Here is a 25,638-nt window from a genome sequence, read left to right as displayed (position 1 = left end):
GGAAAGCCAGCTGGTCTCCCCGAGGGCTCGGCGTGCGCAAGGTGCACTAGTGTGCACCCCCTTGTGTGCGCCGACCCCCAATTTTATAACGTGCATGTGGCTGCGTGTGCATGTTATAAAATCAGGCATATATTTGTGTGCACCGGGTTGCACGCACAAATGTACGCCGCACGTGTACCTTTTAAAATCTGCCCATTTATCAGCTGGCTCACCTTTATTCACATATGTATTTATGCCCCCCAAAAATGTAGCAGTTTGGTGAGGCCAGACTTTCCTTGGCTAAATTCATATTGGGGTAGATTTTCAGACCGCGCGAATACGCGTACTTTTGCTGGCGCATCAGGCGCAAGCAAAAGTACGCGGGATTTTAGTAGATACGCGCGTAGCCGCACGTATCCGCTAAAATCCTGGATCGGCGCGCGCAAGGCTATCGATTCTGTATAGCCGGCGTGCGCCGAGCCGCGCAGCCTACCCCCGTTCCCTCCGAGGCGTAAATCCTCCTTCCGGGAGGCGTAAATCCCCACGCGCCAGCGCGCCGCAAGTGCGCCGGGACGTGACCTGGGGGCGGGTCCGGAGGGCGCGGCCACGCCCCCGGACCGCCCCGGGCCGTAACCATGCCCCCGGGCCCGCCCCCAAAAAGCTGCCGACACGCCCCCTAAACGCCACGCGGCTCGGGCCCGCCCCCGACACGCCCCCGACACACACCCCTCGCCAAACCCCGGGACTTACGCGAGTCCCGGGGTCTGCGCGCGCCGGTAGGCCTATTGAACATAGGCCTACCGGCGCGCAGGGCCTAAATCCTGCTCGCCTAAATCCGCCCGGATTTGGGCGGATTTAGGCGAGCAGGGTTCTTAAAATCCGCCCCATTGGCTTTTTCCCATACAACCATGCCTATCTATAAGTTCAGTAATTTTGTTCTTCATGATAGTGTCTGACTCACTGGTCTGTAGTTTCCTGGATCACCCCTTGAGATTTTTAAAAAATAGGCAATATATTGGCAATCCTCCAGTCTTCAGGTACCACAAATGATTTTAATGATAATTTACAAATTACTAATAGCCAGTCTGCAATTTTATTTTTCAAATTTTTTAGCACTCTGAGATGTATAGCCATCTAGTCTAGGTGATTTGCTACTCTTTAGTTTGTCAGTTTGCCCTGGTACATTTTCCAGGTTCACTGAGATGTGTTTCAGTTGTGCAGAATCACCACCTTTGAATATCATTTCTGACATGGCTCTCTCTCTCTTACACCATCCTCAGTGAATATCGAAGCAAAGAATTTATTTAGATTCTCTGCTATGGTTTTATCATCCCTAAATTCCTCTTTTACCCCTTGATCATCTAATGGCCCAATTGACTGCCTCACAGGATTTTTTTCTTTGAGTGTACCTGAAAATGTTTTTATTATCAGCTTTTGTTTCCACAGTAAGGGGCAGATCTTAAAACATATGCGCGAGCGTAGATTTGTTCGCGCAACCCAGAGCGAGCAAATCTATGGCTGATTTTATAACATGCGCGCGCTGCCCCCGACATGCCCCCGACATGCCCCCCCCCCCAGAGCAAAGCCCTGGGACTTACGCATGTCCCGGGGCTTTGCGCGTGCCAGCGGCCTATGCAACATAGGCGCACCGGCATGCAGGGCTTTTAATATTTACCCCTAAGTTTCAAATTCTGTCTTTGCTTTCCTTATGCTGTGCATCTAATAATTCAGTGCTTATGATATTTCCTGTTTCCTTCATACGGATCCCTTTTACATTTCTTGAAAGATGTTCTTTTTGCTATTATAGCCTCTCTCACATCTTTCTTCCATCTTTTCTAATGTGTGGAATACATCTGGTCTGGGCTTCTAAGATGGTATTTTTAAACAACAACCATGCCTGATGTAAACTCTTAACCTGTGTAGCTTTTTCCTAACTATTTTTCTCTTATTTTATCATAGTCACCTTTCTGAAATTTAAATGCTGTTGCTCTAGATTTCTTTAATGTCATCCCTCCAGTTATTAAGTCAAATTAGATCAGTTATGATCACTATTGCCAAGTGACTCCAACACTGTTACCTCTTGCATCAAATCCTATGTTTTCAACAAAATAGTTTTCCTTCTTGTTGGCTCTTTTATCTACTGCTCCATGAAGCAGTCATTTATTTCATCTAGGAATTTTGCCTCTCTAACATGTCCTGATGTGACATTAATCCAGGCAATACTGGTTTAATTGAAATCACTTATTATTACTGTGTTGCTGATTTTCTTAGCTTCCCTAATTTATTTTAGATTTCATTGTCTGTCTGTTCATTCTGACCAGGTGGCTGGTTATACACCCCCACTACTATTTTACGCCCCTTTTCACCTGGAATTTCAATCCATAATGATTCAACATTACATTGTGATTCTTACAGAACGTTTATCCTGTTTGACTCAATGTCCTCTTTAATATAAAGTGCCACTCCTCCACCTATTTGATCTATCCTATCATTTCAATATAATTTGTAGCCTGGTATCACAGTGTCCAATTGGTTATCCTCCTTCCATCAGGTCTCAGAAATGCCAATTAGATCTACCTCTTCATCCAGTGTTATACACTCTGACTCTCCCATCAAATTTTTTGGACTTCTAACATTTGTGTATAGACATTTCAAAGTCTGTTTTTTGTTTGTATTAACAACCTGCTTATGAACGTCATGTGATGGCAGCCTAGCAGGAAGACTTGGATTGCAGTAGCTCCCCAGGCCTAGATAAAATTATCTGTCTTCATCCTTATCTGCATCAGGGCTATTACTTCTGGTGATATGAAGAAGTCCAGGAAATCGATTCCTGCACTTTGAGATGGTAAAAACAAACAAAGATTTCAATACCAGCAGTTTTCTGCAGAAGCAGAGGACAAGGGCCATGAGGAGTACTTGGAGTTGGAGGAGGAATGGCTGGCCTTGATGACACAGCTCGATACAATGAAGATGCTGCAGAAAATGTTTGAGTGGTTTTCAGAGAAATTAACTGACAATATCAATGCTAATCTCAGCGTGGTTGTGGAAAACGTTGCCCGATTGGTCTCCTCTGTATAGGACAATAGAGATAAAATAGAACAAAACAGTGGAGAGAGTTGAGGACTTAGAGATTTCACTTACTAGTGCTCGGTCCATAATCGTTGTTTTAGAACGAAAGCTTTCAGTGGTCACGGATAAATTGGATGACCTGAAGAATAGGGGAAGGAGGAAGAATATTCATCTGGTAGGATTCCCAGAAGCATCTGAGGGGAGGGATCCTGCAACATTCTTGAGGTGCTGGGCCTGCAAGCGAAGAGAGGCCTGGTTAAAATTGAGAGGGCACATCACGCTCTTGCCCCTCCTCCTGCTGCTGGCACACGTCCGAGAGTAGAGATAATGAAATTTCATCATTATGCAAATAAAACTCAGGTGTTAGAACTGGCATGGCAGAAAAAAATATGTTTTCTACAATAACAGGAAGATTCTCTTTTTCCCGGACTTCTCACAGCAAGTGCAGAAAAAAAGAGCTGGCTTCCTTGAGGTCAAAAAGGTGCGCCGTGAAAGAGATATTCTTATGCTTTACTTTACCTGGTTGGACTGAAAGTTGTTGTGAATGGCCAAGTGAAGTTTTTTGTGTTGGAGTCTGAGATTAAGACCTTTTTAAGTAGATCTGCGGCAGCAACAAACATGTGATTCAGTGACTGTAGACTGTGAAACTGTATGAGCGGTTGTCAATGAGTCATAATCGGCTGGGTAGGGGAGCACAAGTATGTTCAAGCAAGTCAGTAACCCTCAAGAAGAGATTACTTATGGGTGTTTTTCTTTTGAGGACTTTGTTCATCTCTTTTAATATCGATGGCATTTTTCATCTTTTTTCATCAAATGTGAGTATTTGGCACTTCATTTTCTCTGCTGGGTCATTTTGGAGGTTTTTAACCCTGGGAGAACATTTTTTTTCCAGATGGGCCCTCCGTTAGGGGGGTCACCAACAAGCTGTTCTGTTTTGGATTCCCTTTTGTTTATCATAGATGCTTGGGTGCATCAACTGAAATGTGGAAGAGGTCTGGCAGAGGTATTTTCATCAATGCTCGGTGGGAAGGGAGTGCTGGAGTTTCAGGCTTTGTGCTTGGGAGTTCCATCAAAGAGCAAGCTCTCTATTTGTCAACCATCCAGTAGGATCACTTCGTCAATGGTCTCTTGAGATCTGCTTTGATTTTTTATATTGTTTTAATAAAGTTTTTCTTTTTTTTTTCATGCTCTGGTATTCAGCAATATCACCCCAATGATTTGTGATGTTATGTTGGTTTATTGATCCAGGCCCACAGTATTATAGACGAGGAATGGATCCTGTTGGATTTCATATTTCAAAATGTTAAGTTTACATGACATATTTATTTATTTATTTATTTGAAGCTTTTATATACCGAGGTTTAGCACATGCCTTCACCCCGGTTTACATTGGAACGAAACAATGATACATAGAACAATTTGAGAAACAAAAGTATATGCAACTAGCATATGGAGAAGGAAGTAACAGGAATAACTAAAAAATAATTTAATTCAAATAACGAAAAAGAAAATAGAAACGAAAAACGAGGAAGGTATGTACAAACTCGTGCTCTGAATACAAGAAATTCTGAATGGGAAAAGTAGGAAATGAGGGGGGGATGGGGTAGGTAATGGAAGGAGGAAGGGGTAGGTAAGCGGAGAAGAGAAGAGGGGAGAAGGATGGGAAGCATGAGGCATCACAATTGTGGATTGCTTAATTCATCATTGAAAGTCTGGCTGAAGATCCAGGTTTTCAGTTCTTTTTTGAATGATTTATTTTCGATGATAGTGGTGAGGTAGCATGGTAGGGCGTTCCAGAGTTTAGGCCCCGATATGGAGAGAGCTCTATTTCTGGTGTTAGTAAGCTTAGCCATGGGATATGTGGGTATTTCGAGTAGACGTTTTTCAGAAGTTCTGGTGTTCCGTTGAGGTTTGTGGGGGTGGAACATTTTACTGACTGCGGAGTTAACTGAATTGTGTAAAGCGTCATGGATGATCGTCAGGGTTTTGTATTCAATTCTTTGAATGATTGGTAGCCAGTGTAGGCTTTTTAGTATTGGGGTGATGTGATCCGATTTTTTATTTCCGGTCAGTACTCTTGCAGCGGCATTCTGCAGTAACTGCAGCGGTTTTAAGGTGGATTTGGGGAGACCTAATAACATTGAGTTGCAGTAGTCTAAGCTGCTGAAGATCAGGGATTGTAGAACTGTTCGGAATTCCTGATGGTGGAGGAGCGGCTTTAGGTGTTTTAGTACATGAAGTTTATAGAAACCTTCCTTGGTTTTGGCTGCTATGTGTGTTTTTAGGTTGAGATCTTTATCGATCCATACGCCGAGGTCCTTTGTTGAGCTTTTTAGAGGTATGGATATGTTGTTGATTAGAAGAGAGTTGTGGGCAATGGTTTGGTCTGAGACGTTTCTTCCAATGAGGATACATTCAGTTTTATTCATGTTTAGGCATAATTTTAACTTGTTGAGCATGTTTCTAATTGTGGTTAGGTGTTTGGCAGCTGTGCGAAGAGCATATGATTTCATAATTGTGTCCTTCAATGTCCGAGGGATTTCTATGAGAATTTTATAGTTTCTTAAGAATCAGAACACAGGTATAGCATTTTTGCAGGAAACCCATCTGGTAGCAGGTGAACATAAGAAATTGCATAGAGCTTGGATGGGCCAGGTCTTTGATGCTTTCTGCTCATCTAAGAGCAGAGGCACATGCATACTGATACATAAGAATTTACCATTTAGAGTACATTAGTCCTATTGTAAACCTGAGGGCTTGTTTCAGATCTTGGTGAAGACCTAGCTAGATCAATCCATGACCCTTGTCAATGTCCATGGCCCTAACAGTGGTCAGTCTAACTTTTACAAGGGGCTTTGTGACACACTCTCGGGGTTGGGAGTGGAAAATATCTGTATGGGGGAAGAATGGAATGTATGTGTGGATCCCTGTTGAGAAAATTCAGCCATAATTGGTCTTGGTCTTATGGGTTTTGTTGAACTGAACATTTTTTTCTCCTTGAAAGATGTATGGAGAGAGAGGAATCCATCTGGGAGAGATTACACCTTCTCACCAAACTTACAGTAGAATTGATTTTTTCATGTGTGATCTCTTGTAAGAAGGATAGCCTTTGCTGATGTTGGGGGGCTAGCCCTCCAGACACTCCATAAGTTCCTTCAGATTGACTGTAGGTGGTGTGGACCCTTCTGTGGTGCAATTGCTGAAGTGCTGCCTGGGAAAACCCAGGTGTTACCTTGACCACAGGCAGAGAGTCCAGTTCCAAATATTGAACGGAACAGGCAAAAAGCAACAGAGTCCAACAGCAGTCCAGGGTCAGGATAGGCAGTAGGCAGGTGAGATCCAACATAGTCTGGGTTTGAGGCAGGCAGTGAGCAAGCAGGTTCCAGAGTGGTCCAAGGTTGAGATGAGCAGCAAGCAGGCAGAATCCAGGACAGTTCAAGGTCAAGACAGGCAGTGTCCAGAACCAAGCTCAAAGCGAGCAAGGCAGGGACCAGGAACAGGCCAAAGGAACCTATTGCCAAGGCAAGGAGTGGAGGTCTGGGCAGGCTATATAGTCTGGAGCATGTGACATCATCATCAGGGTGACTACCCGACTCTCTAGTCAAAGTACACAGAATCATGCACACAGATGCACACATAGGCCTATGAGTCCCTCAGCTGGGTCCTGGTTATGCATGTGTCAGAGCGCCTAATGGCAGCTCTCAGCCGTGCAGTGAGCATCCAATGCCAGGGAGCCTGGGAAGGTGGCTGGATTCTCTCTCCTGCTTAAAGTAACTGATACTGATATCCTGTGGTACCTCGTTTCTGACCATCATGCTATCTCCATTTCCTTTGGTGCAAGGCTTTTTTCATGCCCATTTTTACCAATGGAAACTGAACATTTCTCTGTTGGGCAAGAATGATTTTAAAGGATTGTTTAAGGATGTTATAGCTGATTCTGACTCCCATAATCCAGTAGAGTCTTACAATCCTACTTTGTGCTGGGAATCATTAAAAACAGTTCTTCAAGGGCAAATAATTCCACTTGCCAGTTAGCTTAATATACAGCGGAAATGCCAGCAGGCCATCCTCAAAGCACAAATTTGTGAGCTTGAAAAAAAACAAAGTAGATGGTTCACAAAGAAGACTGACAAGGTTAAACTTGGCAAGAGACAATTGAAGGGCTTACAAACCTCACATATTGAAACAGCATTATGGTTCACTAAGCAGAAATATTCAGTTGAATTTTCAAACACCAGCACACGTAAAAACCGGGAGATACGCGGTGGCTGGGGTGAGGGAGCACTGAGTGCATTTTACAAATGGCCAGGCCATGCGTGTATCTCCCAGTACATACGGAAGTGCCGGGCTGGTCAAAAGGGGCAGGCTGGGGGAGGAGTCTGGGAAGGGTGGGGGTGGGGCGGGCTGGCCGAGCAGCAGCCATTAAGCCCTGTCCTGGGAAAGCATATACTGGCAGCCGGCCAGGGTGCGGAGCTTACTTCACCTGCCAAGATGAAGTAAGTTCAACATCAAAAAAATCTAATAGTTAGGAGGGAGTTAGGTGTTGGGGAGGAGAGGGGAAAAGGGAGGAAGAGTATGTAAGGGGATAGGGAACTGGGGTAGGCCTTATCGCGTTGCTGCATGGGTTTTACGATAGTTGCTACCTACATGCACATTTTAGATTGGTGTGCGCACGTGCGAGCGGGTAGCAGATGTTATAACATATGTGTGTTGCTGTGCACATTATAAAATCAGCGTGTCCATGTTTGCATGACGGGATCCACACGCACATGGACACAAAAGCGCTTCTTTTAAAATTTACCGGAAAATGTACATGGGGAGAAGGTTGGCTCCTTTTTGGCCAGAGCTGTTAGGGAAAGCATAATTAATTCTATTATACTAGGAATCCAGGATAGTCAAGGTCAGGAAACTTATATGCCCTCAGAAATTAATAAACTTTTTGCTTCTCACTTTTTGCAAATGTATGAAGCTCAACCAGCACCCACAGAGGGGGATATGGCCTCTTTTTTAAAATCTATGGGACTGCCAAAATTATTGCCGGAGCGGGTAGAGGCTCTTAAAGAGATGATAATGATCAGTGAGGTGGAGTCAGTTATCAAAGCTTTGGCTTCTGGGAAGAGTCCTGGCCCAGATGGGTTCACTTTAGAATTTTATAAGGCTGGCCCCTTGACTATGTGATATGTTCAACTATATCAGTGCACCAGGAGAACACATTGGTAATCTTACTGAAGCCTTGATCATCTTGATTCATAAAAAGCCTAAGGATCCTCTAGATTGTGGATCCTACTGATCCATTTTTCTCATCAATACTGATTGTTAGCAAAAATACTCAAGGGTAGATAGAAAGTCTCATCACAGAATTGGTGCATTCCAGCCAGACGAGCTTTATTAAAGGTTGTCCTTCTACAAATAATACTAAGTGGTTAGTGAATATTATTCATCTTGCTAATAAGAAAAGGGTTCCTGGGGCAATACTGTCGATTGATGCTGATAAAGCATTCGACTGCATCTACTGGCCATTTTTATTTTGTACTCTAACCCATTTTGGGTTCCCCCCAGAATTCAATGCTTGGATATAGGCATTATATTCAAAGCCTACAGCGCAGGTGTTATCTAATGGGGTGCTATCTGCACCTTTCAGAATTTCTAGAGGTATTAGGCAGGGCTGTCCTTTGTTGTTTGTCTTAGCCGTAGAACCTTTGGCCCAGGTAGTTCGATGCTTCTCGCAGTTTATTAGGTACTCCTTTTATAGCTCTTGTCATAAAATATCTTTGTATGTGGATGACACTCTTTTATATCTCACTGAACTGTCACAATCCTTGCCAGCCCTGTTGCAGTCCGAGATGTTATTGATTGGCCCAGCTAGGACACTTCCCAGATCCATACACAACCTTAAGCCAGCAACTAGTAGCATTCAACACTTGGGTATCTGGATATCAAAGGAGATCAGGGGATTATATAAAGATAATTACACACCTATGCTGTGGAAGATCTGATGTGATCTCAACAGATGATTGGCCCTTCTTCTCTCCTTGCTGGGTAGGGTGAATCTGTTAAAATGTCTATCCTGCCTCAACTGTGGTATCCATTTCCTTATGATGTTCCCGGGGTGGTTTTTCAAATTCTTAGAGGATACATTATCAGTTTCCTGTGGGGGGGGGGGGGGGGGGGTTGTCACCCTCCCCAACTGAATTATACAGCCCTAACTAAACGTAAAATTGCAGGAAGGGTGAGATTGGCAGACTTTCAGATTTATTATTGCCTGTGCTGTTTGGCACACTTATGGGTTTGGCTTGGGGTGGGCTCTCCTCAGCCCTGGTTTCCACTGGAGGAGGGAGGAGCTGAGGGATGCAGCTTAGCCTCACTGTTGCAATTACCCTCATGTCCATGGCAAGTCACTGTGCCCAGAGGGGGAGTCCATTAATAGCACATACTTTGGGGGGTTGGAGAGCTATATGCAAAAAACTGGGATACACAGATAGTGACTTCACTTATATTACCTCAATTATTAAAAAGCCTGGCCTGTCTCCCTGTACTTTCTCTCCAGATATTGTTTTTAGGTCCGTTTCTGGAGAATGGGCTGGCTAAGTCATTTACACAGCTCAGGAGTGAATTTCAAATTCCTTGTCATACCAGATACCTGTATTTACAGATGAGACAGGCCATTTTGCAATTGCCTGAAACTGAGCCTAGCTGGGAGGAGTGTGAGGGGATTCAGATAGTTCTATGCCGTTATGGGGCAGAGGGCGACATTTGATTTCTGTGTTATATTTTTGTCAGAATAGATATTGTGGGCACTACAAATCATGGGCTAATTGCTCAGTAGAACAAAGACCTAAATTTAGCTCTGGATGCTAAAATTAATTTAGAAGTCTATTTGGAAAGCCTCAAGATGTATTTCAAAATGTTTGAAATGCTGTCAGGTAAATTTGTAAAGCCCTGAACGTGCAAATACCGGGTGATACGCACATGGCTGGGCAGTATGTGCGCCGTGGTAGGCACAGAAGTGCTGGGCTCTGTAAAAGGGGGGGCCGGGGCGGGGTGGGGGCCAGCCAGGACAGTGCACACCGGCAGCCGGCCAGTGCGCAGAACTTACTATTGCTGGAAAGAGCACTATGGCCATAACAGTTAAGGGCAGAGTCCATTAATAAGAGGTAGAGTTTGGACTCTTCTTACATATGCTTCAGATATCCAAAGTTATTGTTACGCTTGAGGCTGAGATGAGAGCAACTGAGCTTATCTCCAAGTCAGAGTCTGGAGGTAAGATCAAAATATAAATTGAGATCAGACCTTAAAAGTAGTCTCTCAAGTCTCAGTGTTAGGCAGAGGTCAGACCAAAGGGAGTGAGTGATAGAAACAAGGAGGGAACAGTTCAGGAGCAATTGGAGTAGATCAGGAACAAAATAGGGCTGTACAAAGCAGATATAGAAGCTGGGTCCAAGTTTTGTAGAAACAGGAAGCTAGGGCTGAAGAGGAAGTTAAAATTTATTCATCTTGGACTGGTCCCTGCTGATCCTATTCTGGCAGTGGGGTATAGCTAATGCAAGTTCATAGAAAGGCAGATAATGTGATGGAAAACACTTATCACCAGATAACTGGGAAGCTTACCATGTAACTCTGAAACTGGGATGCTGCAAGGTGCTATTTCAAGACTGCCCAGCCTTGATAATAGTTGACTTTGATAAATAATGTTTCTACATTTTCAGAAAACAGATTAAAAACAGTCTCTAGTAGTATTGCTGCCAGCTAAATATTCCCTGGATGGCAGTGGTTGGTAAAAATATTTATCTTGTATAAAACTGACAGATGGCATTCTTTGCCAGTATGTAGCAAAGGGCTATTTCAGTTTGTTAAGCTGCACTGTGTGAAAAAGTCCTTTAATATGGCTTAGGCAAATTATGGACAATGGGTCACACTTCTAGTTGAGTCCATGCTCAAATCTCTTCATTATTGAACATGTGGAATATTTTCAGCATGGAACAGAGCTTGGCAAATTTCAGTGTGATTTGCCTACATGTAAATCCAAAGATTTTGTAAAATCTACAGTAAGCTCTGCCAGACTTTTTGCCATGGATCTCTGTTTAATCTTCAGTAGATTGGTAGAATTCCTCCAAGAGTAACAAAATCTTTCATGGTTGTTTTTTCCCTAGCAATAGATTTCTATGTATCTGCTGTGGATTTTGTGACAACCGAGTCAATAAAAATAACTTTATGATTATCATAAAAAATCTGTGCATTCATCTATATTCTTTTCAATTTACATACCCATATAGATCGTGCCTAAGTTACAAATATTTTAATACTTGTTTAGGTGTTACATGTTTGTCCCCAGCATATTGATTTTGTTGTCACATTAAGTGAAGAAGATACATTGCATTTGTACATCCCTATTTTAAAAATACACTTTCTGCAAAGATTTAGAGGTCCATATTCAGCTGCTTTGCAGCTGAGCTAGCTATAAATATAAACCTATCTAGCTAACTTATAGGGCCATTTTTCAAATCGCGTTATGGCATTTTTGCATGCGTTAATGCATTTTTGCGTGTGAAAAATGCCTTGAGTGCAAAAACACCTTAACACATGTGATAAGCACCATAATACATGGTGTGATGCTAATTTTTAAAAGGGGAGAGATTGGTGAGGAGTCTGGGGAGAGATTTCTGAAAAGTGGGCTGGCTTTGCAAAGCCATAATGCACAATGCTGTATGGCCCACAAAGCAAGGTGTGGGGAGAGAAAGGGGGGGGGGGGGGGGGAGAAGAAGAGAGAGAGAGACTCTGGAGGGTCATTATAGTAAGAAGCTATTTATGCTACTATAGAAGACCCACCTAATAGCTCGAGGTGAGGTTTAAGTAGTAGTTTAAGGGTTAGGAGCCATTTTTACTTGCAGAGTGAGACGTACGAACAGAACAGTACACTCTTGTGAAGATTTGATGTTTTTCGGAGTGAGGAAACTCACACAAAGGTGAGATTTGTACAATGTTCTCTCACTCTAGCTCGATCAACGCTCTACCTGGGTAACATCAAGCTAGGCTGAGAGAACATTGTACAAACCTCATCTTTGTGTGCGTTTCCTCACTCTGAAGGACCTCAAATCTTCACAAAAGTGTAATGTTCAGTTCGTATGTCTCACTCTACATGTAAAAGTGGCCCCTAACCCCTACACTACTACCTAAACCTCACCTCGAGTTATGAGGTGGGTTTCCTATAGAGATTTATTTATTATTTATTTATTTGGGGGTTTTATATACCGACATTCATCAGGGATATAAATAGTTTACTACTACAAAACTCTTGTAGATAGTCTCTCTCAGTCTCTCTCTTTCTTTCTACTGCATGCAATATTTACAGCAATTTGATAAATCCAGCCATTAGCCTGCATATTCAGCAATGCAGCTGTACCATTGAATATATTCAGGTATCTAAAAGTCAGCCAGATAAGTCTATCTGGCTAACTTTACATCAGGTCTATGGCCTGACTAGAGTTAACTGGGTAACTTATCCAGCTAACTTAACTCCTCCCAGTTATGCCTATGCCCCCCACCACTTAGCTGGCTAACTATTGAGGTGGATGAGTAGTTATTCAGCTAAATGGCAGCTGCTGATCGCAGGCAGATATTAGGCCACTGCCACTTAGCCGAATAAGTTGAAACTTATCTGGCTAAATGGCAATGAATTTCTATTTCTATATATTTATAACAGAAGGGAAGAAGGATAGGAAGCACATATTCATCTTCAATCTGTAATCCAACATTATTTTAAAGATATAGAGGTCCTTATTGAGTAATTCAGCAAAGCAGGAAGTTATCCTTTTAAAGGTAAACAAGCAACTTCAACCAGGATATTTAGTGGGACTTACCCAGGTGAATCTGCCACTGAATATACCTGCCTAAACTTACAGGTTAACTTTAGGACTATGATTTTGCTGACCAGACTTATCCAATAGGGATGTGCAGCCCCAAAATTTTCAGTTCTACACATTTTTTCATTATGGGAGCTTTTTCATTTGGATTTGGTTCATTTAATTATTTTTTGTTTGGTTTATTTGCCATACTGAAAATTTATATTAAACTAGAAAATAAAACCTGAAACAAACACAAAAACCTATTAAAAAAAGAAACAGAACTACCATTCCAGTGCCAGGGAATGCAATGAGGCCTGGTCTCAGTGCAGGATCTGCCAGTGAGGTTTTGTCCTGGTGTCAAGACCTAGGTCTAGCCTCAGTGCCTATGATTAGGTCCAGTTTGGGATCAGAGCTTGGTCCCACCATCATGTCCTAGGCCCGGCCTGGTCTGGGCCTGGTGCTGAGGTCTGGTTGTGGTGTCAAGGCCCAGGCCCAGTACCAAGGGCTAGGCCAGGGCTTACCATGGCTTCAAAGCCTGGGTCCAGTGCTACCCCTAGGCTTGGCCCTGAGACCTGGTCCCGGTGCTGAGTCTAGTCCTAGCTCTGGTCCTGGCCCAGAGCCCTGGTCCTGGTAGTAAGGGCCGTCTCTGAGTCTTGGTGCTAAGACCTAGGCCTTTCACAGCCATGCCCATGCTAAGCTGCTTGAAAAATAATGCCATCCATCTGGAGAATGGCACTGGAGTGACATCACTGTCACTGAGGTCTAGTCCTGCTGGATGCCTTGTTTTTTAAATGCAACAAATACATGAACATTTTGGGGTATTTTTATAGGAGGCTATTGTCAGTTCTTTCCAGTTGGATGAACTAAAAATAGCCTCATTCATTGCATTTCTTTGTATTCTTTAAAACAAATGCACATTCCTATTATCCATCTAGATTTATCTGAATAACACTAAATATTTGTGCTTCATTGCTAAATTTAAGCCATGCCCCAGGAATTCCCCCCACCATGAGGTTTTGTTTTTTTTTATCCAGCCAAATTTCACCCATGGAAAATGTTACTCGGGTAAAATTTTGCCAATTGGCGAAGTTTATCTAAGCAACTTTTACCTGGACAAACCCTTTTCTATATTGATCTCAAAGAAGAACATTTTCAAAGGGACTTCTGTGGGTAAAGTAATGTTTAAACCCACAGAAATGAGCTTTCAGAAAAACTGTGCAACTGGCATGCTTATAATATTATGTGCATAACCCTCTGTGTGCATGCTTTTATGTAGAAAGAGGGCAGGCGGTGGAGCCAGACTAACAGGCATACTTTTAAAAAACGTATGTGCATGAATTCAGCAAAACTACATGTATTAAATAGCAGGTGTAACTGTGTATGCATTGTTTTGCTGGGATAATTTTCTTTGAAAATTGGTACAACTTATGCATATATTTGCCAGCTAACTTGAGCATGATGTTCTATGTCCATCATTACATCTGTCTGGCAGTTCTTATGTTCTTAAGCAAAGGTAACGGGGTATGGTTGAAATGATCTCATAGACGTTATTTACTTTTTTCACATCTGTGGGGCTGGATTGTTTTAAAATAATACAAAAAATGAAAAAAAAAAAATATTGTTATTGGATTGATTGTTTTCTGATAAAACTCAGTAACAGGAATCCCAGTTTTTGATGTACAGCTTGTTTTTCACATTTTGGGGGGATTTTTAAAAATTGTTTCTATGTCATTATTTGTGGCCTTATGATAAAGGATTTCATGTCATATTTGTGTGGGGATACTGGAAGAGCGGAGAGACAAAGTAAGGAACAGCTCGTGAAAAGTAGGGCCTGGCCTCTGTCCTTTCCCTATGGATATTGACTGGAAGCTGATAGATGCCTTCACCTGTAGCAGGTGTTTATTGCATGTTCAATCTGACCATTCATTCATTATATATTTTCAATCGTGTAGCAACGTACAGTGAACAGCAAAATGTCTGGAAGGATTTTTTTTTTGATACTCACCACACAGCCCTGGGCCACAGAGTAAATAAAGATAACAATAAAAATATACAAAATGGTTCGGATTTGGATTGTCAGGCACCCTGGGAAACACTGAAAGGAAAACAAAAACAGAGGAGAAGGTTAAGTAGTTAAAGTAAAAAAAAAAAAAAGCACTGCATCCTGTTGGACTCAGTCATTTAACAGCAAAATAAAATAAAGTTACTGAGTGACCTTGTTGGCATACAAAGGACCATAGTAAATTAAAAGCTTTTGGGCCAATTTTAAAAAGGCCACGCGCATAAAAAGCGGGGCTTATGCGCGTAGCCAGGCCAGGTCTTGCACGTGCCGGACGCATTTTAGAACAGGCCTGGCCATGCACAGAAGTGCCGAGCCCAGCAAAAGGGGCGGGGCAGGGGGGCATGGTCTGGGCGGGGGCCGGTCGGGACAGCGGCCATTAGGTCCTGTCCCAGGGAAGCGTGCGCTGGCAGCCGGCAGGCACGCGTAACTTACTTCTGCCCTGAAGGAGCAGGTAATTTATAAAACAAAACGAAAAAAAAAAAGAACCCTAGTTAGAGTTAGAATAGTGGTCGGGGAGAAGGGAGGAAGGATAGATAGGGGTAAAGGAACGTTCTCTCCCAGTCCACTCTTTAATTGGAGCGGGCTGGGAGGGAACTGGGCAAAGGCCCGATCGAGTGGCTGTGTGTAGATTACAAAATCCCCCCTCCCCACCCATGCCGTCGGATTTTATATTATGCATGCGCCGGCACGCACATGTTATAAAATTGACGTGTCCATGTGCAAGCGCTGGGAACCGCGCGCACGGACTTTTTAAAATTGACACCTTTGGTTTAACCCAGCAAATAACTGTGGCTGTCTTTGACTCATATTGTTAAACGAGTTTTTATGAAAGGTCAAAGGTTAATGTGCTGATCTGGGTATTATCTGTTTGTGAGATCTCTAAGAAACGTCTGCTATAGTCTTAGTTCAGTGCATGCATGTGCCTTTGGAGTCACCACAGAACCAATATTCCAGTAGAAGGCACTGTGATAGTAAATGTATCTTTTTTATAGTACAGGCTGCCCTTCCCTTTCAATAGTTAATGAAACACTTTCCAAACCACAGTAGGGGGTCATAGACCATTCTTTTAAAAGGGATGCAGCTAAGTAAATATATCCTGTATAAAGAGCACCTTACAGTAATGAGTACTGTACTTGCAAAAAAAGAGAAATGCATTCAGGAGCCACCCCTGCTGAGTTCAGAGTCAGCACAAGTATTATTAGTGCTATAGAGGAACCTGTATTGTGCAGAAAAAATTGTCAAATATTGTACAGAGAGGCATCCCGGCTAGCCCGGGAACCATTGATTTCTAGCAGGGCCCAGAACATTAAAGGCAATTTACAGTAGAGAAGTGTTAGGAAGCAGATTCAGAAAAAGGTTTATTTTTATCCCTTTCAGTGATTGCTTCCCTTGTCTTAAATATATGCATAGAAGTTACAAAGAGACTGCCTTCATCTATCCACCCACACATACAAATAAAGATTTCACATGGAGCATACCAGGGTTTCTAAAATGGCCATTGTTGTTATCAGGGACATGTAAATGAATTCAGTTTGGAAGCAAACCAGGGGAAATTATGCCAGGCTTCATTTCTATGTAATTTTCCCTGCTGCATGGATAAAATCTTCTAGGACTTTTTTTTTTTTTTTTTTAATAAAATGCAATAGTTACAGCAAAATCCACAAATAGATAAAAATCTGCCATGCCTTTTTACCACAGTAGTGAATTTTTCTGCTGATCCTCAGCTGATTTTGCCACAACTATACCATTTCAAGACGAAAATTCTTTTGTGGATGCACCGTATTCACAATCTCTGGATTTTGTTAAAAGTCTGCATAGATCAGTTTTGATGAATATTTGCACATTCAAAAGTATCATCTTATTAAGTTTCCCTGTAGAAATAGATACATAGGGGAAACAATATGAAATGTAAAAAAAAAATACATTCCAAAATAAAATAAGTAAAATGAGAATAAAGAGGTGAGGGTTCAACAGTTGCTAGTGCGCGAGACCAAATATCCATCATGCCCAGTATCCTGCCTCTGACAGTGGCCAATCCAGGTTACGAGTAGTCGAGTACCCAGTAGATCCCACAGAGTAGATCCATTCCTTGTTGCTTACTCCCAGGGACAAGCTTGATTGTGCATTGAATAAAAAAAAAATCTATTTTCTCTGATTTGCTTTAAAATTGCTACCTGTCAGTTTTATGGATTGACCCCTAGTCTTAGCACTATTTGAAATGATGAATAGTCATCACTCATTTACCTGTTGTATCCTACTCATGATTTCACAAACCTCTCCATTTTCTCTTCTCCAAGAAGAGTCCTAACCTATTTAGTTTTTCTTCATAAGGGAGCTGTTCTATCCCTTTATCATTTTTGTCGCCCTCCTCTGCACCTTTCTAATTCTGCTATGTCTTGTTTGAGATGGGAGGGGGGGACAGGACCAGAACTGTATACAGTACTCAATGTGTGGTTGTACTATGGATTGATACAGAGACATTATGATATTCTCAGTTTTATTCTCCATTCCTTTCCATATAATTTCTAACATTCTATGTGCATTTTTTGTCAGGCGCCTCACATTGAGCTGAGGATTTCAATATATTGTTCACAATGACTCCAAAATCCTTTTCTGGGTGATGTCTCCTAATACAGAACTTGGTGTTGTATACCAATAGTTAGGATTATCTTGTCCTATGTGCAGTACTTGCACTTGTCCACAATAAATTCATCTGTCATTCGGATGCCCAGGTTCCCATACTGGCAAGGACCTTCTAAATTTCCTCATAGTCCACTCATGTTTTAACAACTGGAATAATTTTGTGTCATCTGCAAAACGACCATCTCACTCATAGCTCTCTTTTCCAGATCATTTATGTAAATGTGAAATAGCACTGATTCCACAATCTTTAAAAAGGGCTCTAGAGGTGATCCAGGAAAATAAAAACCACTGTGTCTGACTTCAGTGCTGGGAAAAATCATAGAAGCTATTCTACAGAACAAAATCACAGAACATATAGAAAGACGTGATTTAATGGGTTAGAGCCAGCCAGAATTTACATAAGGGAAATCATGCCTCACCAATCTGCTACATTTTTTGAAAGGGTTAATAAACATGTGGATAATGGTGAGCTGGTGGTTGTGGCGTACTTGGATTTTCGGAAACTGTTTGACAAAGTTCCCTGTGAAAGTCTTCTGAGAAAATGAAAAAGTCGCAGGATAGGAGGCAATGTCCTATTGTGGATTGCAAACTGGGTAAAAGATAGGAAAGACAGAGTAGGACTAAATGGTCTGTATTCTCAGTGGAGAATGGTAAATAGTGGAGTCCTCAGGGATCTGTACTAGGACTGGTGCTTTTTAATACATGTATAAATGATCTGGAAAAGGGAACAATAAGTAAAGTGATCAAAATTGTAGACAACATAAAATGAAATAATTTTAAAATCATAAGCAGATTGTAAAAAAATTGCAGGAGGACCTTGTGAGACAAATGCAAAGTGTTGCACATGGGGAAAAGTAACCCACACTGTAGATATACGATGTTAGGTTCTATATTAGGAGTTACTACCTAGGAAACAGACCTGGGCATTATAGTGGACAATACTTTGAAATCTTCTGTCCAGTATATGGCGGTGATCAAAAAAGCAAACAGAATGCTAGGAATTATTAGGAAAGGAACAGAGAAAAAAAACAGTGAATAACATAATGACCCTGTAATGCGCCATGGTGAGGCTGTACTTAAAAGTATTGGGGTGGATTTTAAAAGGGTTCCGCACATATAATACGTGCATAACTGCGAAAACCCACTTCTGCGCATGCCGAGCCTATTTTTGCATAGGCCCGGTGATGCACGCAAGCCCCAGGATGCGCGTATGTCCCGGGGCTTTAAAAAAGGGGTGGGGAGTGGGCGGGGTGGGGTGGTCCAGGGGCGGGGCAGGTGCGGAGCCTCCAGGCAGAGCAGCCAATCCTGGATTTTATAACATGCGTGCGGCTGCACATGCATGTTGTAAAATCAGACGTACTTCTTAAAATCCGGCCCATTATGTGCAGTTCTGGTCGCTGCATCTCAAAAAAGATAAAGTGGCATTGGAAAAGGCAAGGAGAAGGGAAACCAAAATGATAAAGGGGATAGAATAGCTCCTCTTTGAGGAAAGGCTAAAGAGGTTGGGTATGTTCAGCTGGAAGAAGAGATATCTGAAGAAGGATATGATGCATGGAATAGAATGGGTAAATATAAATCAATTATTTACTCTTTAAAAAAAACTACAAAGACTAGGAGACAGTCCATGAAGTGTTGGAGATCTGCTCCCCAGAGGGGAGGAGTTAGCAATCTGATGTATATCTGCTCCTCCACAGGGGAGGAGTTGGCAATCTGTTATCGAGCTCCTCCTGTAGAAGGAGGAGTTAGCAGTCTGTTATGGATCTCCTCCTGGAGAGGGAAGAGTTAACAATCTGTTGTCAATCCCTGCTACTAAGAGTGGCAATCTGCTATAAGTCCGCCAGAGGGTTAGCAATCTGTTATGGATCACCCTGCCAAGGAGAAGAACTAACAATTGTAATACTCCATAGGTGGAGTTAATGATCTGTGGTGGACTGGCTTCCCACAGAGTGGCAGTTGTATAATACCGCTCTAGTAGTGTAAGGGATGACACTTAGGTGAATTGTGAATCCCTGGGCCGATGGCAGATTACAGTGCCCTCAGGAGGATATCCTGAGAGGGACCACCGGCTAGGCTGGAGTATGGAGACAAATACAGATAGTTCTTTATTAGACAGGAAGTAGAACCACCAAAGGTGGCAGTAGTGAGCTGATGTGCCCGACAGGGCTGAAGTCCCTTCGATTCTGGAATTGTGGTCTATGGATTGCTGAGCTGTAGAGAGAGACAATAAGTAGTGAGTAGGCTGGATACATAACCAGTAGTAGATGATACACTCACAATTGTAGATATCTGTAAAGGCTTCTATGCAACAGAGTCTTTCAGTATATTCATGAATAGGAGCCGTAGGCGAGTGCTGGTTCCTATATGCAGTCTAAAATGAGAACTCACAATATCTGTGTATGAGATGGCTTGGAGGGTTTTAGGAACATAGGCCCTCGTGGAGCGAGTACCGGTTCCTATCTGCAATCTACAATAATGACTCACGATCTCCGTACCTGTGATAACGTCTTAGACAGAAGGGAGTCTTCGGAGATTAGGAACATAGGCCCTCGTGGAGCGAGTACCTGATCCTATCTGTAATAGAACTTACTGTGTTCACGTCTGCGATCGCTTCCAGGTAGTAAGGAGTCTTCTGAGCATTCAGGGACGTAGGCCCTCGTGGAGAGAGTACCAGATCCTGTCTTAGTAATCTGAAATCAAGAAGAGAGAGAGCGGGGCCCCCAAGGACCAGGTACCCCTGGGTAAGGTGGTGGAGGCAGAGCAGCAGAGAAAGAATTCCCCTTGCTAACTCGATTTGAAGTAGCAAGCAAAGACCTTTTTAAGTGGAAGCGGATGATGTCACTATGGGGGGATGCCCCCGAGGTTTGCGCCCTTGCCGGTACAAACTCTGGAGCGCGCGTGCGACCCGTACGTCATCAGGAACTTGGCGGATCCGCAGTGTCAGGCCAGCCCAGGGATTCCAGGAAGTACGGCGAGGAGAAGCCGTGGCAGGATCTGTCCGTCAGACCCGAAGGGAGTCGCCACAAAGGTAGAGAGGGTGGAGCGAGGGTGAGAACAGGCACGAGTGCAACATGAAGTTAGTAAGTAGCAGTTTTAAAACAAATCAGAGAAAATTATTTTTCACTTAATGAACAATTTAGTTCATTTAGTGTAGCTGGGTTTAAAAAAGTTTTTTTTCAGATTCCTGGGAAGTCAATAAAGTGTTATTAACCAAGTAGACTTAAGAAATAGCCACTACTTATCACTATGTGATAGCATCACAAGATCTATTTATTGTTTGGAATCTTGCCAGGTACATGTGACCTGGATTGGCTATTATTAGAAACAGGATACTAGACTCGATGAACCCTCGATCTGATCCAGTATTCAAAGTTCTTATGTTCTTATGATTGCAAGGAGTTTTGGCAAGTCTGTAAGTTAATACTTGTTGTCTCTAAGAACATAAGAACAAAAGAACATGCACCTATAATATCTGAATGTAATCCACTTTGACATGTCAGTAAAAGTGGAATAATAAAATAAATAGTAAAAACCCAGGTTTTCAATTTTTCTTTAAAATCTAAGGTAATTGAGCTCTCCCCACAATTCCAACGGAGAACTAAGGCAAAGGAGGTGGGATGAGGGTGGGTAATCTGCAAAGAGCAGCAGTTATTACCCTTAAAAAAAGTTTGTTGCACAGACTGGATGGATCATTGGGTCTTTTTCAGCCATAATTTACTATTGTGGACTCCCAGAAGCCCATTATGGGATCTGGGACCAATCAGTGATTTTCCCTTGCCTAGGATTGAGACAAGAACCACCTATTCAGGAGATATAGTAAGGCTTTATTGTTGTAAGTGCATAGACACTTGTACAAGTAGAGGCAACCAAGGTTCTCTGAGGGTTTATATAGATAAACAGTACATTGTTGGAACATGAAGACTGCATGGTTATTGGGGACTTTTTTGGAAAAGTGAGGCTCTGACCACATGACCCAAGGTCAGCCCTATTTTCTGAGAAGAACAGAGCCCTTAGCAGGGCCCCAAGTCCTCAGGCTCCATCAGAGGCAATGAGTGGAAAGGACCCTTGACCACCAATCTGGGTGCTCTTCTAAGAACATCCCTCACGTGACGACAGCGGCATCTTCAAAGCTTTGACCATTCTGGTGTTACTTAAAAAAACAGGGTCTTTCAGCATGAAACCTGCACAAAGTACTTAATCAGCCTTACACAATTTCTTATATTTTATGCCTAATTTTCTTGTCTTTTAGATGTAACCTTAGCAGTGCACAGCACTGCATTTCTAGACTCAGACTTCAGATTTCCAGACTGTCAGAGGTCGACTGACCTCCTGTTTGGTTCAGAACTATGTTACTATTCCATATTATTGGAGCTGTGACAGAAAAGGCCATGGCTATTGTCCATGCTTTCTGAATAACCTGCTGAAGCAGAACCTGGAGCAGAGAACTCTTGCTTGACTGTAATGAACATCCAAGGGCATACCATTGTAATTATTTTTCAGATTGAAAAGATCTATTTCCCTCAATACTCTGACTGTGTTAGTCATAAATTTAAACTTTGGTCAAAGATGAACAGGGAGCCAATGTGAGGTCCATAGGAGGGGGGAACTATACTCACTCTCCTTGGGAGGTACAATACAATGAGTGGCTGCATTTTTTACTGTCTGAAGTCTCCTTCTGAGTGTTAATGGAAGGCCCACTGGGACACCATCAGAATAATTAAGATGAGATAGAACACATGCCACCATCAACTTATGAAATTATTTCAAAACAAAAGTAAAGCACAATTTACTCACCACATGCAATTTAAGGAGAGCAGCCAAGCAACTGATAGAACATATGGTCATCCATATTCAAAAGCATTTAGCCAACTAACTTAGAAGTTAGCCATCTAAATTAATATTTGGGCACTTATCCAGCTAAATTCTAGCCAGCTAATAAGATAGGCTAGAATGTAGTTGAATAAGTTAGGGGCATTCTGGGGCATAACTGGGGCATAACTGGGAGCCTGCTAAGTTAGCCAGCTAACTCTGATATTCAGATTCAGCTGGATCACTTAGCCGGCTATGCCTGGTTGGACCAAAGACCTGTTCTAAAGTTAGCCATCAATAAGTATATCTGGCTAACTTTGGATACTGTAATCCTCCACCTGCAGTTTTAAGAACATGCCATACTGGGTCAGACCAAGGGTCCATCAAGCCCAGCATCCTGTCTCCAACAGTGGCCAATCCAGGCCATAAAAACCTGGCAAGTACCCAAAAACTAAGTTTTTGGGTACTTGCTATTACTACTGTTGCTAGTAATAGCAGTGGCTTTTTTCTAAGTCAGCTTAATTAATAGCAGGTAATGGACTTCTCCAAGAATTTATCTAATACTTTTTTAAACACAGCTACACTAACTGCACTAACCACATCCTCTGGCAACAAATTCCAGAGTTTAATTGTGCGCTGAGTGAAAAAGAACATTCTTCGATTAGTTTAAATGTGCCACATGCTAACTTCATGGAGTGCCCCCTAGTCCTTCTATTATCCAAAAGAGTAAATAACCGATTCACATTTACCCATTCTAGACCTCTCATGATTTTAAACAGCTCTATCATATCCCCCCTCAGCCATCTCTTCTCCAAGTTGAACAGTCCTAACCTCTTTTGTCTTTCCTCATAGGGGAGTTGTTTCATCCCCTTTATCATTTTGGTCACCCTTCTCAGTACCTTCTCTATTGCAACTATATCTTTTTTGAGATGCGGCGACCAGAATTGTACACAGCATTCAAGGTGTGGTCTCACCATGGAGAGATACAGAGGCATTATGACATTTTCTGTTTTAATCGCCATTCCCTTTCTAATAATTCCCAACATTCTATTTGCTTTTTTGACTGCCGCAGTACACTGAACCGAAGATTTCAATGAGTTATACACTATGACGCCTAGATCTCTTTCTTGGGTGGTAGCTTCTTTCTAATATTTATTTATTTATTTTTATTTAACTTCTTTTACTATACCGATACTCAAGATGAGGTCTTATCGTACCGGTTTACAATAGAACAGGGGGAAACCAATTTAACAACTAAGTAGAAAGGTAAAGTCATTTATTTATTTATTTATTTATTTGCTTTTTTATACCGACATTCGTTGGGGTACATTACATCGGTTCACATAAGGTAAAGTTACATAAAACAGGGAGCGAAAACATGGGAGATGGAAGACAGGAAAGATTTTAAACGATAACAACTGGAGAGTGATAAAAAATTAACGAAAACAATATAGAAGCGAGACATAAACAGAGATTTATCCTAGGTGATTATTAATATAATATGGAACCTAACATTGTGAAACTATAGCATGGGTTATTTTTCCCTATATGCATCACTTTGCACTTATACACTATGGGGCGGATTTTAAGAGCCCTGCTCGCCTAAATCCGCCCAAATCCGGGCGGATTTAGGCGAGCAGGGCCCTGCGCGCCGGTGAGCCTATTTTACATAGGCTCACCGGCGCGCGCAGACCCCGGGACTCGCGTAAGTCCCGGGGTTCTCCGAGGGGGGCGTGTCGGGGGCGGGCCCGGTCGTCGCGGCGTTTAGGGGGCGTGTCGGCAGCGTTTTGGGGGCGGGTCCGGGGGCATGGTTACGGCCCGGGGCGGTCTGGGGGCGTGGCCGCGCCCTCCTTACCCGCCCCCAGGTTGCGTCCCAGCGCGCTAGCAGCCTGCTGGCGCGCGGGGTTTTACGTCTCTCTCCGGGAGGCGTAAATCCCCCGACAAAGGTAAGGGGGGGGTTTAGACAGGGCCAGGGGGGTGGGTTAGGTAGAGGAAGGGAGGGGAAGGTGAGGGGAGGGCGTTAGAGGATTCCCTCCGAGGCCGCTCCGATTTCGGAGCGGCCTCGGAGGGAACGAGGGTAGGCTGCGCGGCTCGGCGCGCGCCGGCTATACGTAATTGATAGCCTTGCGCGCGCCGATCCAGGATTTTAGAGGATACGCGCGGCTTCGCGCGTATCTACTAAAATCCCGCGTACTTTTGTTGGCGCCTGGAGCGCCAACAAAAGTATGCCAACGTGCCTTGTTTGAAAATCTACCCCATTAAATTTCATCTGACATTTTGATTTCCAATTTTCCAGTCTGACAAGGTCCTCCTGTAATTTATCATAATCTGCTTGTGATTTAACTACTCTGAATAATTTTGTATCATCTGCAAATTTGATTGCCTCACTCACTGTATTTCTTTGCAGATCATTTATAAATATATTGAAAAGTACGGGTCCCAATACAGATTCCTGAGGCACTCCACTGCCCACTCCATTCCACTGAGAAAATTGTCCATTTAATCCTACTCTGTTTCCTGTCTTTTAAAGCTTGCATTAGGAGATCTAAAGTGCCAGATCAATTTCAGTCCCCCCCTACCACCACAACCACCTTATAGAGCCAGCTTACTTAGCCTTAACCATTCAGCTACTTCCCTTAAACAGCCATCGATTGATTAAGGAATAGCACAGATATTCTTTTTAAATGGAATAACAAGTTGGATATCATCAGCATAAATATATGCTTTTTGACCACCCTTATGAATGAGACATCCTAAAGGTTTCATAAAGTGTTAAACAGTAAAGGGTACAGAGAAGAGCTCACAGGCACCTCATATCCAAGCTGAGCCCACTGTGGGATAGCTCCATTGGTAGAAACAGCAAAAGATCTATCGGAAAGGAAAGGGGAATTCTATTTTGATGCCTACATCTTGACATCTTTGCAACAGCATAATATGATCAACAAGGTCAAACACACATGAAAGATCCAGTAAAATAAAAGTACATGATCCCCCCTTATCTAGGTGGTACATGACATCCTCTGTGCTGTCTCTGTGCTTTTTCCAGACTGGAAATCAACTTGAAATTGATCATAGCTATCAGTGCTCTGAATAAAAGGAGAAATTTGGTCAGTAACTGCTCTTTCTAAGAGCTTAGCCAGAAAAAGAATAATGGCAAATGGCTTATAATTAACATATAATGATGCATCATTGTTGGTTTCTTTAGTATGGGAGTTATAATAGTGCGACAAAGGCAGA

At 42.6% G+C, this 25,638-nt stretch overlaps 1 protein-coding gene across 1 annotated transcript in view; it reads right to left on the bottom strand.

Moving 5' to 3' along the window:
- Positions 1-25,638, bottom strand: part of ADCY1 (adenylate cyclase 1) — a 676,474-nt gene that overhangs the window by 146,269 nt on the left and 504,567 nt on the right. Inside the window, exon 15 of the mRNA XM_029587086.1 lies at positions 14,896-14,985. Coding sequence (XP_029442946.1) covers positions 14,896-14,985 — 90 coding nt within the window. The remainder of the gene's footprint in view (positions 1-14,895; positions 14,986-25,638) is intronic.

Source organism: Rhinatrema bivittatum, chromosome 2 (genome assembly GCF_901001135.1).
Source record: "Rhinatrema bivittatum chromosome 2, aRhiBiv1.1, whole genome shotgun sequence".
In the NCBI taxonomy this organism is placed as follows: Eukaryota; Metazoa; Chordata; class Amphibia; order Gymnophiona; family Rhinatrematidae; genus Rhinatrema; species Rhinatrema bivittatum.
Note: the sequence above shows the minus strand (reverse complement) of the source record. Positions and strands in the feature narration are given on the sequence as shown.